Here is a 16742-nt window from a genome sequence, read left to right on the forward strand (position 1 = left end):
AAGGGACGCCAGTGTTTATTTTGTGCTGCTTTTTTCCCTAAAACAAAGCGTACATGGTGTGGGTAACTACAGCTCCTACTACTAAACATTTCGCTCTAAATTCGGGGATTTCAGTGTAACAGTAAGGAAACCAATTGGATATATTACATTTGCCGCAAAGTAAGAGGAGCGGTTTAAAGTAAAAGCTGTTGCCACTGACAAGGCACAACAACAGACCTGTGAGACCTCCCGCCCCCGTGGCTGCAAGCGAGCGAGCGAGTCAGTGAGTGTGTGTGTGTGTGTGTCGTTTCCTCCCGACTACAGAAATGTTTCACACATTTCAAGAGGCGGTCCGGTCATTTTCGCGCTACAGGAGGGACGTTTGCTCTGAAAAGGCAGCGCCGCCCTTCGCATGTGGTCACGAGCCATAACCGTCCTCCTGGCGACACTGCTGGGGGGACCCGGAGCCCGCGCGAGCCACCTTCCCGCCGAGGGCTGCGGCGAACACGCGCCCGCACTTCCCAGCCGTCAGCAGACGGGCGGTCACGTGACGCGGTCATGTGACGCCTCCGTGTGCTCGCACACACCGGCCACAACAGCACGGCGGACTCGCCGTGTCACTCCCACGCCCGTGCCTGAGCCCGCGCCCTCGCTATGGCGGACGGCGAGCGGTCACCGCTTCTATCGGACCTCGGCGACGGAGCCCTCGGCGTAGGTGGAGGCGGCGGAGCGCTGCCCGGAGTGCCTCCCTACGGCTTACCCAGCAAACCGCAGAGTGAGTATATCATCATGATGATCATCATGTGTATCCGCGCAGCTTATGAGCGGCCCTGGTGTGAGTCAGTGAGCGGGCTGGAGGACAATACCAGCCCCGCCGGCCTCGGACGCGAGTGACGGGAGAGCGGTGGAGCGGGGAACGAGCAGCGCACCTGGTGGGGTCCGGGCTCGGCTCACAGTCGGGGTGGGGGGGCGGCGAAGCCGAAGGGAAGTGACTCACGGACCTTGACCGCGCACTCGTACACTGACTGAGTGAGGGACCCAGCGGAGTCAGTGCCAGCAACGCCCCAAAACACAAACGCACGCAGGGGTGAGGCGAACGACGCTTGCGCGCTCTGCTAGTCCTCCACACACACTCTTCAAGCACGTATCCTTTTTTTTCCAGCCTCCATCATATTTGATATTTGAATCCGGCAGTAGCGCGGCTAGCTGCTAGCTGACGTTCCATCTGCCCGGCGAGCTTAGTTAATGCACTGCACTGTTCTCGTGGGTTTGTTCTTAAAGAACCTGTTCTTGCCTTTATTCGTTACTCAAGAACTGTGGCGTAATAAAGAGGGACGAGTCGCGATGCGACACGCTTAGTGCAACATCAGCGTGGCTTCAGGCATCTTTCGGCGTCGCGGCCATTGACGATGCAGTTTTTACGGCGCTGCAACCTCAGGGCACCTGATTTGATTGACACTTCTGGTTAGCCTATCAGCGGGGCGTCCAACGCGATCTGACCAGCCGACGGCCAATGGTTTTCCGCGAAGGGCGGAGTCCAAATGTTGCCCAGGGCAGTGCTGTTTGAGGGCTCTGTGTTCAGTTCAAGTGCTGGAATTGTTTGGTTCTCACCTGTTTTATTTTTCTTTCTTTTTTTTTTTTAAATAAACGCTGCTGAACATTGGACTTCCATCATAAACAGTATATACAGATATTATCGTTAGCATCCATCGTAGTTTCGTACATATTTGAACGTAAAACTGCTTTGTGAAAAGTTATCTTCTGCTGACACACTGACATCAAGATTATTTAATTTTTTTCTTTTTTTAAAAAAAATTTTTAATTACTGTTCTGCTTATTATTAGAGGTCTGGTTTCCCTCAGCATGCCCAATTTGAGTGAGATGTTTTTAGGAATAAGCTTTATAAACATGAGTTTAATTATGTATGAAGAATAATCTCACCCTCTTTCTCCCATTCTCTCTCACACACATTGTTAAATAAGCTCTTTCATTCCTGCATTGCCTTTGCAAATCTACTTTCCTCCAAACTCGAGACCAAATCTCATTTTGCAATTAAGCTGTATCAGTGCAGTTGTATGTTAATGTATTGTAGTAACACTCTCTCACCCTCAGTGCTGTTGATTTATTATACTCTTTGGAATGCCGGTATCTATGCACTTATACAAAACCCTTGTTTCTTTTGCAGTGACCACTTATTTAGTGTGCATGGAGTAATAACTCCATCAGCAGTACAATGTTGCCATTATTTCCTACCTGTCAGCTTTTGTATTGCATATGAACCTATTATCCTCAAACAGTTTATTATACTAGGGGGTTTGTATGTTCAGCTGTTACTGATATTATTATAATTACGAAGTTATTTAATACATGTTTTTCAGGTTGCAGTTCCGGGCCTTTAACCGTTGCCCTGCCTTTGATGTTAACAAAATAAACCCTTTGTTTCAACCCGTTGCTAACATACAGTGTTAAGCCATCAGAGTGAATGTGTTCTGCTTATGCGATCTCATTCTCACACCGCCTTTCTTCAGGTTTCCCTCCATTTCCTGGTCCCACCCAGCCCTCTGTGCTCCCTGGAGAAGACCCCCCACCGTACTCTCCCCTCACTTCCCCTGAGAGCGGCAGTGCACCAGTGATCAGCTGTAGGGTGTGTCAGAGCCTCATTAGTGTGGAGGGCAAGATCCACCAGCATGTGGTCAAGTGTGGGGTCTGCAATGAGGCCACGGTAAGTTCTGACACATACATGGGTGTGGGGTGGTGCATTCTCACATGACAGGTATAAAGAGGTGGTCTCCGATTTCCGATGGGGTTACGTTCTGCGAAACCCATCGTAAGTCGAAAATATCGTATCGTAAGTTGAAAGTGCATTTAATACACACCTCTGTGTGATAGAATGGGAGATGTGGATCACTGCCATTGCCCGGCATTGCGAGAGAGTATTGCTCCCCATATCGCTTTCCCGGGAAAAAATCTGAATACAAAATTCAAAGTACCGTTTCTACTGATTGTCTATCACCGGCGCGCCATCGTAAAGTCGAAAAAAATCGTAAGTCGAACCACCGCAAATCGGGGACCGCCTGTATGCTGAACATAGGTGTTGTCAAGGAGGAAGTGATCCTGGATGTTATAGAGAAGTTAGGGTTAGCTTGCTTTGTTTCACTGATTCGTTAACGTTATGGATTTGTTCAAGCATAAGTTGGAAGGTTTTCGGAAGTCTTACTATGTCTTGATCTGGGAAATCCACGCGTGACCCCAACTCAGGAATTTTCAGCAAAACTTGCTTGTTAGGCTGTACATGTGAAAGAGCGTTAAGCACCCAGACCACAGAACCGTTGCCTACGTGTTTGGCATTATTTTGTAAAAAAGAAACACCTGTCTGCATTCATTTCTCTAGAGCACCAAGCATTTCATGCCGTAATAGCATAACCATTTTATGTGGTAGGTTTGTGTTATTTCTGTTCCTGCATACTGTTAAGATCACAGCTCAATGTTGGCATGACTCATCCCCCATAATCATGGATTTTCTCTAGCTGTTATTCATAACTACCAGTCTGCAAGTCTGAGATGTAAGCATTTTTAGAAAGAACGCTGAATTGATGCCGTGGAATATGTTCTCGCACTCCAGCCCATTAAGAACGCTCCTGCTGGGAAGAAGTACGTTCGCTGTCCGTGCAACTGTCTGCTCATATGCAAGGTGACCTCGCAGAGAATTGCCTGCCCACGGCCTTATTGGTGAGAGACGCACGTACACATACAGACACCCTCAATGTACTACAATAATTCACATTAGAGCACTCTACTGCCCTTCACGATGCGCACACCCACTCACACGCAGCATGACTCTTGAGTGCTTCACACTACAGTGCAGGCCAGGAGATGACAGTGTGTACGTGTGTATACGATGAATCTTGTGGCCTGTACTCCTGAGAGAGGCCTTAATCGAGCAGCTGGTTATTGAAAAATGACAAGAACATCATTACGCTACGCTACTCGACCATCCTCGTCAGCGAAGAGGCAAAGAGAAAGAAGTATTTGGAGTAGAAAGCAACTTTCAATGTCCTGCAGTCCTTCTGTGAACGGGGAGAGGAATGTTGCTGGGGTGACTGGTCAGGCAGCAGTGCGTTGTACTCTGCTTCTGCCTTGCAGTAAGAGGATAATAAATCTGGGTCCCGTCCATCCGGGCCCGGCGAGCCCGGATCCCCAGCCGACCGGAGCGAGAGTTGTATGCGGGCACTGCAGTAACACCTTCTTGGTAGGTGTCTTCATCATCGTAGTCTTCTGCCATGGCCGTTACTGCGGTGTGTGCTTGTGCTGTCTGCCACCTTACCCAGTATCCGCACTAATGATCTTCCACATCTCCTCATGTACTAAATAAAGTATCACGCTTGTCATGACATTGTTTTTCTGATGTGACGAACAGTTGTCATGGATATGGAGGTTTTATTAACCTTAATATTTACTGCGTTTATATCTGTCGCACTGATCATAATGAACGCAATGGATTTTATGCTTGTAATCTCATCAAGTCTTCAGTGCTGCGATGGCGTGCGATGCGGACATCTTTCTAAAGAGTTCCCATTCTTTCAGTGGACAGAGTTTACAGACAGAACGCTCGCCAGATGCCCTCACTGCAGGAAAGTGTAAGCAGACATTTTTCTCCCTTACGCGTCACTTCAGCCATCTGTTTTTCTCAGCCCTGATCTCGCTCCCTCCTTGAAGTGAACGGTTTCTTTAAACTCTTAAATCTAATATTAGACTTCCTTGCCTTACCTCTGGACCAGACTAACAATAGCACAGTTAAACTCCTTAAGTTTTTCTGTTTTTGGGTAATGTCTGTTATGCATGTAACCTGTTTTGAAGTGTAGTTTTTCTCATTTGATTATTAATGTGTAGTTCTCCTGAAGTCTGTGGTCTTGTGCCCAATGCCTTTGGTGCTCTGTTTGCGCAGCTCTTCCATTGGCAAGAGGTATCCCAGGAGACGGAGCTTGTGGTGTTTCCTGTTGTGTTTGCTATTCAGCATTGCTACTGCCGGCCTCATAGTGAGTACACTGTACACCCCGACAGCACAAACTAGTCTGTCCTGCTTTTACTTTACGTAGTTTACAGAGCAGAGCCACTCACGTGCTGTACAGTGTTCACTCAGTGTACAGGGTGGACCATAGGTACGTGCGTGTACGTGTTTGTAGAAGTGCTGTCGAGTCTGACTCTAAAGCGACCGGATGCGTTGTTCACCTCTGTCTTTACCACTGTTGCTTCCTGTACATGTTTGGGACGCAAACTCCACACTGCCTGAGCTGCACTCGAACCCCATGCTCGGCAAGCAGCTCAGGAGCTGTGAAGTACTGGCTTCACCTGCTGTGCCACCATGTACCATTGGTGACCCTTATAATAATCAGTTATAACAAGGACAAGAGTAAATAGTGGTACAATCACTGTATTGAAGTTTGTTTTGAAAAATATTTCAAGGTATGCGGTTGCAAAATGGCAGATGACAGTAACTTTGGCCGATATATAGGACAGACGGTGCAACAAATTATGACACAGTTCCCGATGAGGTTTGAAAATCCGTCTCAGTGGACAGCAGTACTTCTTGGGCGGGAGAAATTAGGTTCTTGCTCTGGAGATGTTAGGGATGGTCCTTGAACAGGTCCACTTGCCAAGGGGGGTGAACATAACACTGGCAACATGACAGAAGCGGTCACAGAGGACCTGGAGCTGCACGTAGCTGTGCCGGGACCGTGACGGAGCTCATACTTGTGTTCCACTCTGTGCGGTGGGAAGCGCACTGGGCTCACTACAGCACACACATGTAATGTGTATAAGCACAAGTATGTAGACAGTCTAGTCTGCCTTGTTCCAGTCTCCTACAAGGAAGGGGGGGGGGGGGGGGGGGTTCTGTTTTGCACATTTTCTGTTGCCTTTTTTTGTTGTTTCTCTGCTTCCTCATTTGCAATCTCCCTTGCATTCTTTTGCTAGGCTGGTACTTGGACACAAGCCCGTCGCTACCGGGGCATCTACGCCTCCTGGGCCGTCCTGATCCTGCTGCTGTTGCTGAGCCTGGGCCGTGCGCTCTACTGGGCCTGCATGCGGGTCAGCCAGCCCGTGGAGAACTTCACATAGAGAGGGGATGGCAGGAGACAGACAGCGAGCGAAAGAGAGAGAAAGCATCAGAGAGGACAAGTTCTACGTCTAGGGGAGGGAGAGGATGGAAGCAACTACAAGGATTTGTGCACACAAACACACGCACATAGACACACGCGTAACCAAATGGGCGAGTCACAGAAGGAAGGAGGTAGTAATGAGTTGTAACTATCAGTGATTTCATTTTTAGTAAACTAACTGAAAGTGAGCTATTTCCTCTCTCCATAGTGAATAGCTGGGTGGGTGTTTCCTTGCAAGAAGAATAATAGCAGTAAATTTGTGGCCAGGATCACGAAGTGACATTTGCTTGGTCACTGTCAAACTGATTGATGATCTCTTGAGAAATGAAGGGTTTTAGTTAATTTTTTTTAACATCTCTTACATTGATGAACTGTGACAATGCTGATCGGGGAAAGAGTTTTTTTTTTTTTGCTTCCAATTTATACCACAAAACGGCAACGAAACCCAGGATTTGAATCTCGTTGCAACAAAATCCTGGCCAGTTCAACCTTAACTATGCTGTGAAAGCCTTGTCTAACAAACCCTAACCCTAAAAAATCTGGCCTAGTACCTAGGACAGTTCTACCCTCTCTAGTGTGGAGATCCACAGCAGTCAGGCTTTGAGACACTCTCACGTGTGTGTCCTGCTGTATAGTTCCTGTGTATGTGTGGGTGTCGGAGCATGCGTGTGTTTGTAAGAAGGGCTCTTTGACCTTCTCCTTTTTCCCAACTTAAGTTGAGTACAAAGAACAATTGAGGTTTTGTTCATCACCTGTATCTACTGGAGGCTGCTGTAGAGAAGGAAGAGGGAGTGAAGTTCCTGAACGCAACAAGCGTGGCAAGACCGCGTGACCAGCGCTGAGAAACTGTGTTCTCCAGTGGCAGTCTCTCAAATTTCAGATGGGTCTCACTTTCCCGAAAAGAGACGTAATGGCACAGATTTAATTTGTTGTTTTATTGTTAATGAAGGACAGTACATATCGAACAGAAAAAATGCATTCAGAAAGCTAACACACTCATCCATCTTGTAGCAGTAATTAACCTCTGGCTTGTAAAGCTTTTTAATTTTTTCTTCTTAAACGTGAACTTAATTTCATTCTGTTGAGGGAGAGGAAAAGACCAGGTGTGTGTTTCTATAGTGCTCTTTCTCTATGGTTTCCTACATGAAGGCATTCCTCACCACTACTTTGTGGTAACTTTGAGACAGGCAGCATGTGTGGTTTTTCTCATTTTAACTTTAATCTCATTCTCCATATCTGGAAGTGAGCTGCTGTCATTTTACACACGGAGAAACGCTGGATTTGGAGGAAATGAAAGAGCTTAGGGACTGCTACCTAAACTTCAGTAAAGTTTGCCCCTCTGCCAACTCTTTCCTTATTTTGTCTCGTACTATAATGCGCACACCCATATGCACCGCCTTGTATACGTGTCCATATTTGTGTGTGTAAGGACAGGCTTCAGAGTCAGCTGACAGAGGTCATGTATCTGACCAGTCTGCAGAGGTCCCAAAGTCAGAGGAGGCAGGTTTTTGGACCCTCGGAGAAGGTGAATGGGAATGAATTGGTGCAGCGCGGCTTAAATGGGACCCCAGCTTTCGCAGACAAATCTGCTAGTCTTATGGACCAACAAGATCCTCTTAGCAGCAAACCCTGACTTAGCCAAGGAGCTTCTAAAGCCTTAAAGTGACAGGGGCCGTGGAGTGAGAAGGCCAAACAAGTGGGCTTGTGGGAAGCCAGGTGGTGGAGGGCCTGGATTTGTGCACCTTTGAGCGTGGACCTTCAGCCATTTTTAGCAGCTTTGCGAGTCACTTTGAATAAAAGTACCTGCTAAATGGCTGAAATCAGAGAGAGCATTTCATCCTTCTGCTTGCCACTTGATTCACAGTCATCCCTCAGCTTCATTTGCAATAAAAGTTTTTTTTTTTTTTTTTTTTGACATTGATTGTGATTGTCAGAAGACTGGAGGGAGCCTTCAGAAAGGCTGAAGAAACCCATAAAGTGAAGTGTGGGAGAGGGGATCCAGAGGGCTGTTAACAAAACAGCAAAGCCAGCCCTTCTATGTGAAGGCCCTGGCAGTGTCCTTGCTGTGGGTCATAGCACTGCAAGGCCCACCTGGCTAGTTGGGGACAAGGGTGTTGAAGCCAGTGTCAAACGTGTGATCCATCCACGCAGCATATAAACAAATCGGCGGCTCACGGAGAGCACCAGCAACCTTTTCTTTACATGTGTGAATATGTTTTATCATGGCATTTCTCTGTTGGGACTGTACATAAAATATTTCCTGGTATAGTTTGAATTACTCAACAGTAATGTTGCACTATGTATGTTACACTAAACTGTTACTTTTTTGTCATATTTTAATTATGGTCATCATAGCTGTAAGCATTAATATAATAATTTGAATGCACTGAGTTTTAATCAACGCCTAATGCACCGCTACCAAGTGACACACCCAGGTGCGAAGGTTCGAGGCCAGACTCAGCACTGAGGCTTTTCACGCTGACATCTTTGCTTGAAACCACTACACACAGTACACTGCCACAGCATATGCACATACCTCGAGGAGGACCACACTCTTGGTCACTGGTACACACTGACACACACTGGGACAAGGAGACAACACGTTTAGATGGGGCTCATCTTTTTTTCTGAAAGGATAGTAACTCTATTCTCTGCTTAACTGGAATATAATGGCAGCGATGATTATTCGAGGAAGTGATCAGAATATTACTGACAGGCCTGTAATATTTATTCAAGTTCAGTGATGATTGTACAAAATCAGTAATGTTATTTCCAGAAATAAGTGGCCAATGCTCTTTTCAACGTTTGTTTACAATTAATAAAGACATGAAGATATTTAAAGACATTGTTTTGTCTCTTGCAGTGCACCCCACACCTTGCCTTTTTTTCTTCTATGCGCCACCCTTCACCCCATCACATACTTAAATTTCACACGGATATTTTTTTTTCTCCAGACACAGCTAGATGGAGGGATAGGAAACATACAGAAACCTTTCAAAAACCACAACTCCCCTGAGAGAAGAGGGAGAAAGTCCGATTGAGGAAGAGAGACGCCTTGTGAGCAATGCGACCGGGGGGTGTAGGGAACAGATTGAGGGGGATGGAGTTGGGGGCGAGGAATAACTGTAACCTTCTCGACTTAAGTGGCTTTGCTTGGGAATGCATTAGTGTCGTGAGCCGCTGTAGGGGAGAGCACAACAATGACGGCGCCCTACACAAACAGGGCACGAATTTCCCTGCTAAACCCTTCATCCTTCTCACAGATCTCACACAAACAGACAGCGAGTGAGAGCCTCACTAAACCCTTCATCCTTCTTAGTGATAACAGGATTTGACCCCTAAGACCTGTGAGCTGAGTGTCACGGCCCCTCGTGGAGACAACGCGGCCATCGGGGAATCATTCACTCGCACGCAAGCACACTGGGCGAGAACATCGGTGTCTTCTGGAAGGGCCTGGCCTCAGCACGCCTGTCAACGATATTGCAACCTGTGGAGAGGACCCCTCACCTGGTTCATCGTGGTTATCCACATTAACATAAACCTAACTAAACATCGTTATTGTGTGTGGTAAAACTCATATGAATATGAAACGGAGAAAGAAGAATGAGGGGGGGTGTGGTGGTGCAGCGGGTTTGGCCTGCACCTGCTCTCTGGTGGGTCTGGGGTTCAAGTCCTGCTTGGGGTGCCTTGTGATGGACTGGCGTCCTGTCCTGGGTGTGTCCCTTCCCCACCAGCCTTGCGCCCTGTGTTGCCGGGTTAGGCTCCGGCTCGCCACAATCCTGCTTGGAATGAACGGCTTTAGACTGTGTGTGAAAGAAGAATGACTGAATTAAAGAACAGCAGGTCTGACAGCTGCTTTGTTAGAACCAGTAACTTGTATGTCCACTCATAAGCTGTGCTTAAAATGAGGACTATAATGTGTGAGAAAAGTGCAACGTGTGGAACAGCTTGTTGATGGTTGACCTCACAGCATGCAGTGGATGAACTGTTAAAATTTTTGTGCACAATTCTGGATTTAAAATTTTCAAGGTTTCAGGGCCTCTGATTTTTGCAAAAAAAATGGTCATTCATACTTTTTCTATAACTTAGATCTCTGATGTGACGGTAACAACCATTTTGTCTATTTCTAACTCATTTATCTGACGTATGTTTTGGCCACAAAGTATGATTTGCGTGCATAAATCTTCACGTTTCCAGTTAAATCGCTAATGTGCACGCAGGGATTTTAAGTTAAAGCTAATGCACATCAAGATGCGTGCAATTACACACACACACATTTTCAGAACCGCTTGTCCCAGACAGGGTCGCGGGGAACCGGAGCCTACCCAGTAACACAGGGCGTAAGGCCGGAGGGGGAGGGGACACACCCAGGACGGGACGCCAGTCCGTCACAAGGCACCCCAAGCGGGACTCGAACCCCAGACCCACCGGAGAGCAGGACCCGGTCCAACCCACTGCGCCACCGCGCCCCCTGCGTGCAATTATCGAAATCCTAAATTGCACCTGTGTGGAAGGGGGAGGGCAAAAGGGGCGCTGGAGAAAGGAAGGAGGTTTGGGGGGGGAGTGAGCAGCAGATTAAGATCCTGGGCCACGGGCTGTAAAACAAACAGCCCTTTTAGAGCAACTAATCCCGACCTCGCCTACATCCCACCAATCTCTCTCCGCGAGACAGACACACACTTTCACGCGCTCTGCTCCAGTTTCACACGGACAGAAAATACAGTCCACCCTCTCAACAGAATGATCTGCACAAGACCCAGGTACGAGAGGTCCTTCGTCTCAAAGGAACCGAATTCGTCACGCCGCTGTATTCAGGCGTGCAGCACATGAAGCTCGTGCCACACCACAGTAAACAGTGTAAAAGCACAGTATGGCGATGATCATGAATACAATTGAGACAAGGGAACAGCAGCCCTTGATATTTGCGCTAACAACATTTTTATATGGCTTGTGCTGAGAAACATGTACAGCCACAAGGTGTAGAGAACTATGAATATTATCACATTTTACAATGTTTTTTAGAAAGGCTTTTTTTCTGGACTTCAAACGCAATCGAAAGACTCATTTATCTGTTTAAAACCTCTGATCCGACAAAAGAAAGGTGTTATTACCTACGGTATCAGCTTAGCAGCAGCGCCCACACCAAGAAGAGCAGCGTCACAGGCTAAGATGGGTGTATTTGTAGCTTCTCTAAAGTAGTCATTGATTAATTTACTGTGGAATTCAAGCCACGCGATTTGCTCTCGCCCGCACTGTCATCAGCTTATCGGGTGATGGTCTTTGGAAGACTTGGCCCTTTTTCTTGCGTCTACTGTCCCGGAATTTGACGGTGCGCTCCGCGCTGGCGGGAGTGGGGCCCGTGTCCGGTTTCAGCCGCTTCGCAGCGCGACTCGGGGTCTTCGCTGGGCTAAAAGCACAACATTCAGTTCAATTAGTGCCCTGAATTATTGATGCTTGTCTGGGAGAGTATTTGTGTTTACATTGAAATTAAAAGCCTCCGGTGTCAGTTATCGGGCTCGAGGGACAGAGACGCACCGAAAGAATGACACTGAAAGAGAGCAAAAGATTTTCCCCCCGCATCTTACCCTTCTTGTGCAACAAAGTGTTTCTATTGCACTCGCTGAAGGTCAAGCTTCATTTTTATTTCTAAAAAAATCATCTTATTTATTCTCAATGACATCACCACATCCGGAGTGACATCGCTGTTTGGGCAGCAGCTCGGAGCAGAGTCGTGGACTCTAGACCAGGCTGTGCCAAAGATATGGGTATGACTAGTGTACGTGCAGGGGGCGCGGGGGTGCGGTGGCGCAGTGGGTTGGACCGGGTCCTGCTCTCCAGTAGGTCTGGGGTTCAAGTCCCGCTTGGGGTGCCTTGCGACGGACTGGCGTCCCGTCCTGGGTGTGTCCCCTCCCCCTCCGGCCTTACGCCCTGTGTTACCGGGTAGGCTCCGGTTCCCCGTGACCCCGTATGGGACAAGCGGTTCTGAAAATGTGTGTGTGTGTGTGTGTGTAGTGTACGTGCGACTCTTGGTTTGCTCCGAGAACCTCTGCTTCGAGTGCTTTTCCCCAGCAGGTCACTTCTGTCAAGTGCTCTTGAACCCACACATCCAGGTCACTTGGAGTCATTCTTGATCATCACAAATTGCCGCGACAGCTTGTGCGGCAACTGCACCCTTTCTGCCACACGTGGTCATTTTGCGCTCATGAACGTGCTTTGTGTGGTTCTGACAAACACAACAGGCAGTGCAACCACACAGAGTTGCATGAACCCTGTGCTGGTGATTCCCTTAACACCACGACTCCCATCCCTGTTATTCACTTTAGAGCAGTCAATGAACACAACGGTAAAAGCGAACACGGAATAAACACGCCGGGGAATACTTAAGAACATTCTCCCTCACTTGCTTTCATTAACCACTTGCCCTTGTGAGGGTCCGGCAGTCTGGTTAGTCCAGCTGCCTCGCAGCGCCTAGGCTGTTTGGGTGTGGGTTCAAGTCAAGCTATCACTGTGGGTGTCCTCCAGCAGTCCAAAATCATGCTGTTCAGGTGAACTTCTGATGCTAAATTTCCCACGGCGTGTGAAGAGACACGCCATCCAAGGTGTATATGCCTTCTTCCCTGCTGCCCAGCGATTCAAGGATAGGCTCCAGACCACTGCAAACCTGATCTGGACAAGTGCTTAGTGAAAATGCAAGGATGGATATCATAAAAGTGCCTTTTATTTATTTTAATTCATTTCAGGGGACACGTTTTTTCATTCGGAAACCGATTGTTTTTCACAATGGGAATTTACCCAGCGGGGGAATTTCGTGGAACTAATTAACCCCGTTTAGGGAGGGATGAGTGTACTACTCACTGAAGACTAATCTTTAACTCGTCGAGATTTTGAAATAAGTATGTTTTCATCCACATTATAAAGTTGTGTAAAGCATAAATGTTTTGCTCACTTGCTGTACTTGTTTTGAGCGTCCTGGTCCATGGTAAAAATGGTCTTCCTGTGTAACTAGTACCGCTTCAATTCTTGTCGTGTCAGCTGCACATGCTTTGACCCGGTCAGCATGGATTCACAGTCCCTACAATAAATAAGACGCATTGAGACTGAAGCGGTAGCAATGGCATGGATTGACGAAGGCTGTACAGCAATTCACTTGTTTAACAAAGATGCTTAATCGTCCGTCACTTTGTCTCTCGCCTGCTTTCTCACCTTTCCTTTCATTACGGCTCTTGACCTCTTACTGTCTTTACATCAGTCCTCAGTTTCTCTAATTTCACTCACACTTGTACAAAGTAAACGCATGTATTATTTACTGAGTGCATTTTTTGCCAAATGACACAGTCCATGTCTTGTTCTTCATCTCGGTCCCCTACATACTGCCACAGAGAGGAGTGCTCTCAGCATACTTCGCTTTCGGAGTCTGGGTGGAAACACAGAGCAAATGATGTTCTCCAAAGCACATCGTACATGACAATCACGTCTTAATCACAATTACGGAGGAGGGGGTGAGGGGGCAAAGGGGAGGGAGGGAGGGAGGGAGGGAGGGAGAGAGGGGGGGGGGGTCATGTTGGATCTTCCAGTCTGCTGTGTAAGTACCTGCAGAACTCAGGAGGAGGACAGGAGGGAGAGTCACTGTCCTTGGGAGCTGGGGAAAGGTAAGTGTCCAGCAGCGCTTCTGAGAGCCATTCTAACAGATATCATAAAGGCTTTTTGCCTTTACAATATTCATGTCTGGTATTTATCTTTGAAAAAAAGCTGCACTTTTAACAGTAAGATACAAATTTGCTTGAGTTACACATTCAGGTCACTTACAATATATATTAACATGCTGCAAATGTTGCTAGAAATGTCCATTATTAATAGAATATGATTTTATTAATGTGTTAAATAAACAGCACAATAATTAAAGATACAAATAACTGAGAACACATTTTAAAGGGAGATTAAATTTATTCATGTATAAATTATGTGTAGTGATGTGGATGATGAGCGGAATGGAAAATACAAATATTATTTCTGAATTTAAAATAAATATTAATGTTAATATTATTAACTATAATTATACAAAATATACAAGAATATTCCAGATTAATTACTAGGCCTATAGATGTGCTCTATTTGGCAGTTATAATTAATATAGTATCCTATTTGCCTCTGTAATTAATGTATCTTTTTACAGAAACTTTTTACATTCATTACATTATTCCCTAAATTAATCATTTTTAAAATAACGTAACACAATTAATAAACCTGACAAATTGAGATGTAAAACATTTTTGATTCAACAACAAATTACCCCTATTTTAAGTATTCACAGAACAGTTAGAGTTATAATTTAAAACAAAGTTTAAATGAAAATAACCAGCCATGCAGGTTGGTATTGCTGAAGAAATGTCTTTAAAAAAAATTTATTACATGTTTTATACGTGTTAATATGCATATTTATAAGTACAAATAAATACACAGAATTAATTCCGAGACTTGAGCTGCACTGTAGTCCAGTCAAATAAATATTAAAAAAAATAAAAATCACTGTTTTGATTCCTGTACAGTAACTGTTTCAGTTACATAAATACATGACAATTATACAATTTCAGCAGTTTGCTTTAGAAAAATATTTATTCATCTCAATTACCCAAAGAAGACTGAACCGTTATCATATTAGTGTGAATGTTTGTTGAAGAGATTAATATTTTATCACAACGACACGATGAATATGACTCAACTTCCTATTCAACTAATTTCTCAGTGACAAATTACAACCTGAAAGGCTAAATGCTATAAGTGACAAGTATTAATGTTTTATAGAAAATATAATGAGAGTTACAGAAATGACTGTACAAAATGCAGCTACTGCTAAATACTACACTTTTTTTTAAATAATCATTGTTCTCATCCCCAAATGAGGCATAAATTAGTTTTGCTCTAAAAACATCTTGTTTCTGTGCACAGCTGCTGTGGGTAATGAACACTATCAAGAAATCAAGAAAAATCATTTCACTCAGTTAAATTTTCTATATAATATCTTAATGTGGAAAAAATTCCCAACACACATATTCATAAGCCTCACATCTCTGATCAGAGCATAGTATACACCAGTATATTATACTATAGTATAACAGTATGTCCTACAGCTCCAACAGAACTTAAAAAGTATTTTTAAAAACATTACTTGCACTTTTAGAAGCTGTTAGTTGCTACAACAGTGTAAACATTCAACCTACATATCCCAGTCTATAAAGTACTACTTTTTCAGTATATTTTAAGAAACCTGCATTTTGTAGGTTTGTGCCTTTGAGAAATCATGGCTAATGTATTATAGATTTATAGATTTACAATCCAAAGATGGCAAGGACAGAAGTGTGAGTGAGTGCAAGCTTTTTTAGTAGTTCATAATAATTTCTGAGTCCTTGTCCTACTGCAGGTGTCATTATTTAGCTGGGGTCTTTCTCCAATGCGACTTACAATGTTAGATCAGCAACTTTGCAACGGTTTTGCTGTTTATACAGCAGAGTGTTTTACCAGAGCAATTCAGGATAAACAGTGCAAAGTACAGACGCTGATTCCTCGCAGGGATCCGAACCAGAAACGTTCAGGCTGAAACACTAGCGTACCTGCCCCATTTAGTGTAGTGGGAGGTGCCATGAGACCTTCACCCATTGAGCATTCCGGTAGGAAACGAAGGCGACCCGGAAAGATGTGCTGACCAGTGGATTCTGGTTCAGGCACCCATCTCATGTACCATGTTGTCCTGGGGCAGCAGGTGGCATAGTGGTTAGCACTATCCTTAGGACTCACTGGATCACCTCCTGCCTTAGTACCTTTGAGTAGGGTCTGATTTACCAGCTGTATAAGTGGGTAAATAATTATAAGCCACTTTGGAGAAAGGTGTCAGCTAAATAAATAATCATAAAATGACTCACATGAGAGGCTGAGAGTCACAGATCAGTGAATCTGGAAAAACATTTCTGCTGCTTCGGGTTCTATGTTATCTCCCACTTCCCCTTGGAGATCACTGCACATTTTTTTTAAATTACTTGAGGTGGCTCTAGCCATTCCTTTGCTCAGCAACAGTGACAAAGCTTTGGGACAGCTGGTTGGGACCCAAAGATCACAGGTTTGATCCTCACCTCCAGCTGTAGTACCCTTTTGAGCAGGGTACTTACTCTAAATTGCTCCAGTAAAATTACCCAGCTGTATAAATCAGTAAATAATTATAAGCTTGTAACTGTAATAACTGTAATCTTAACACTGTAATTTGCTTTGGAGAAAAGCACCAGCTAAATACAGTAAGTAAATGTACGACGGCAATCAGACCATTGTAGCACCTGAACGAGCAAACGTCTGGTGACAATTCCCACTTCTTACTCACTAGATTGTGTTCACATCCAGAGTCATGATTACAGGGATGGTGCTTGATAAGCAATGGCGTTTTTCAACAGATGCAGTGCAACTGTAACTCAGCTATGGGACCTATCTCAAACCCTTACTGGAGCAGAGGTATTTCACAGTCTCTTGGTGTTTTTTTCACGGTCACGCGCAGACCCCTCTTTTTAGTGTTGTAACTGTACCGACAGCCACGGTGGCTTCAGCATCGCTCTAAATGTCACT

At 45.3% G+C, this 16742-nt stretch overlaps 1 protein-coding gene across 1 annotated transcript; it reads left to right on the top strand.

The window, feature by feature from the left end:
* Positions 1–395: 395 nt before the first annotated feature.
* On the top strand, positions 396–8961 carry LOC108937836 (type I phosphatidylinositol 4,5-bisphosphate 4-phosphatase-A). The gene is made up of 7 exons (XM_029258895.1): positions 396–754; positions 2508–2701; positions 3602–3708; positions 4123–4228; positions 4564–4616; positions 4925–5015; positions 5953–8961. Exons 1-7 carry the CDS (start codon positions 634–636, stop codon positions 6094–6096), a joined length of 816 nt encoding a protein of 271 aa, XP_029114728.1. The 5' UTR covers positions 396–633; the 3' UTR covers positions 6097–8961.
* Positions 8962–16742: the final 7781 nt, after the last annotated feature.

This window comes from Scleropages formosus, chromosome 1 (assembly GCF_900964775.1).
Source record: "Scleropages formosus chromosome 1, fSclFor1.1, whole genome shotgun sequence".
In the NCBI taxonomy this organism is placed as follows: Eukaryota; Metazoa; Chordata; class Actinopteri; order Osteoglossiformes; family Osteoglossidae; genus Scleropages; species Scleropages formosus.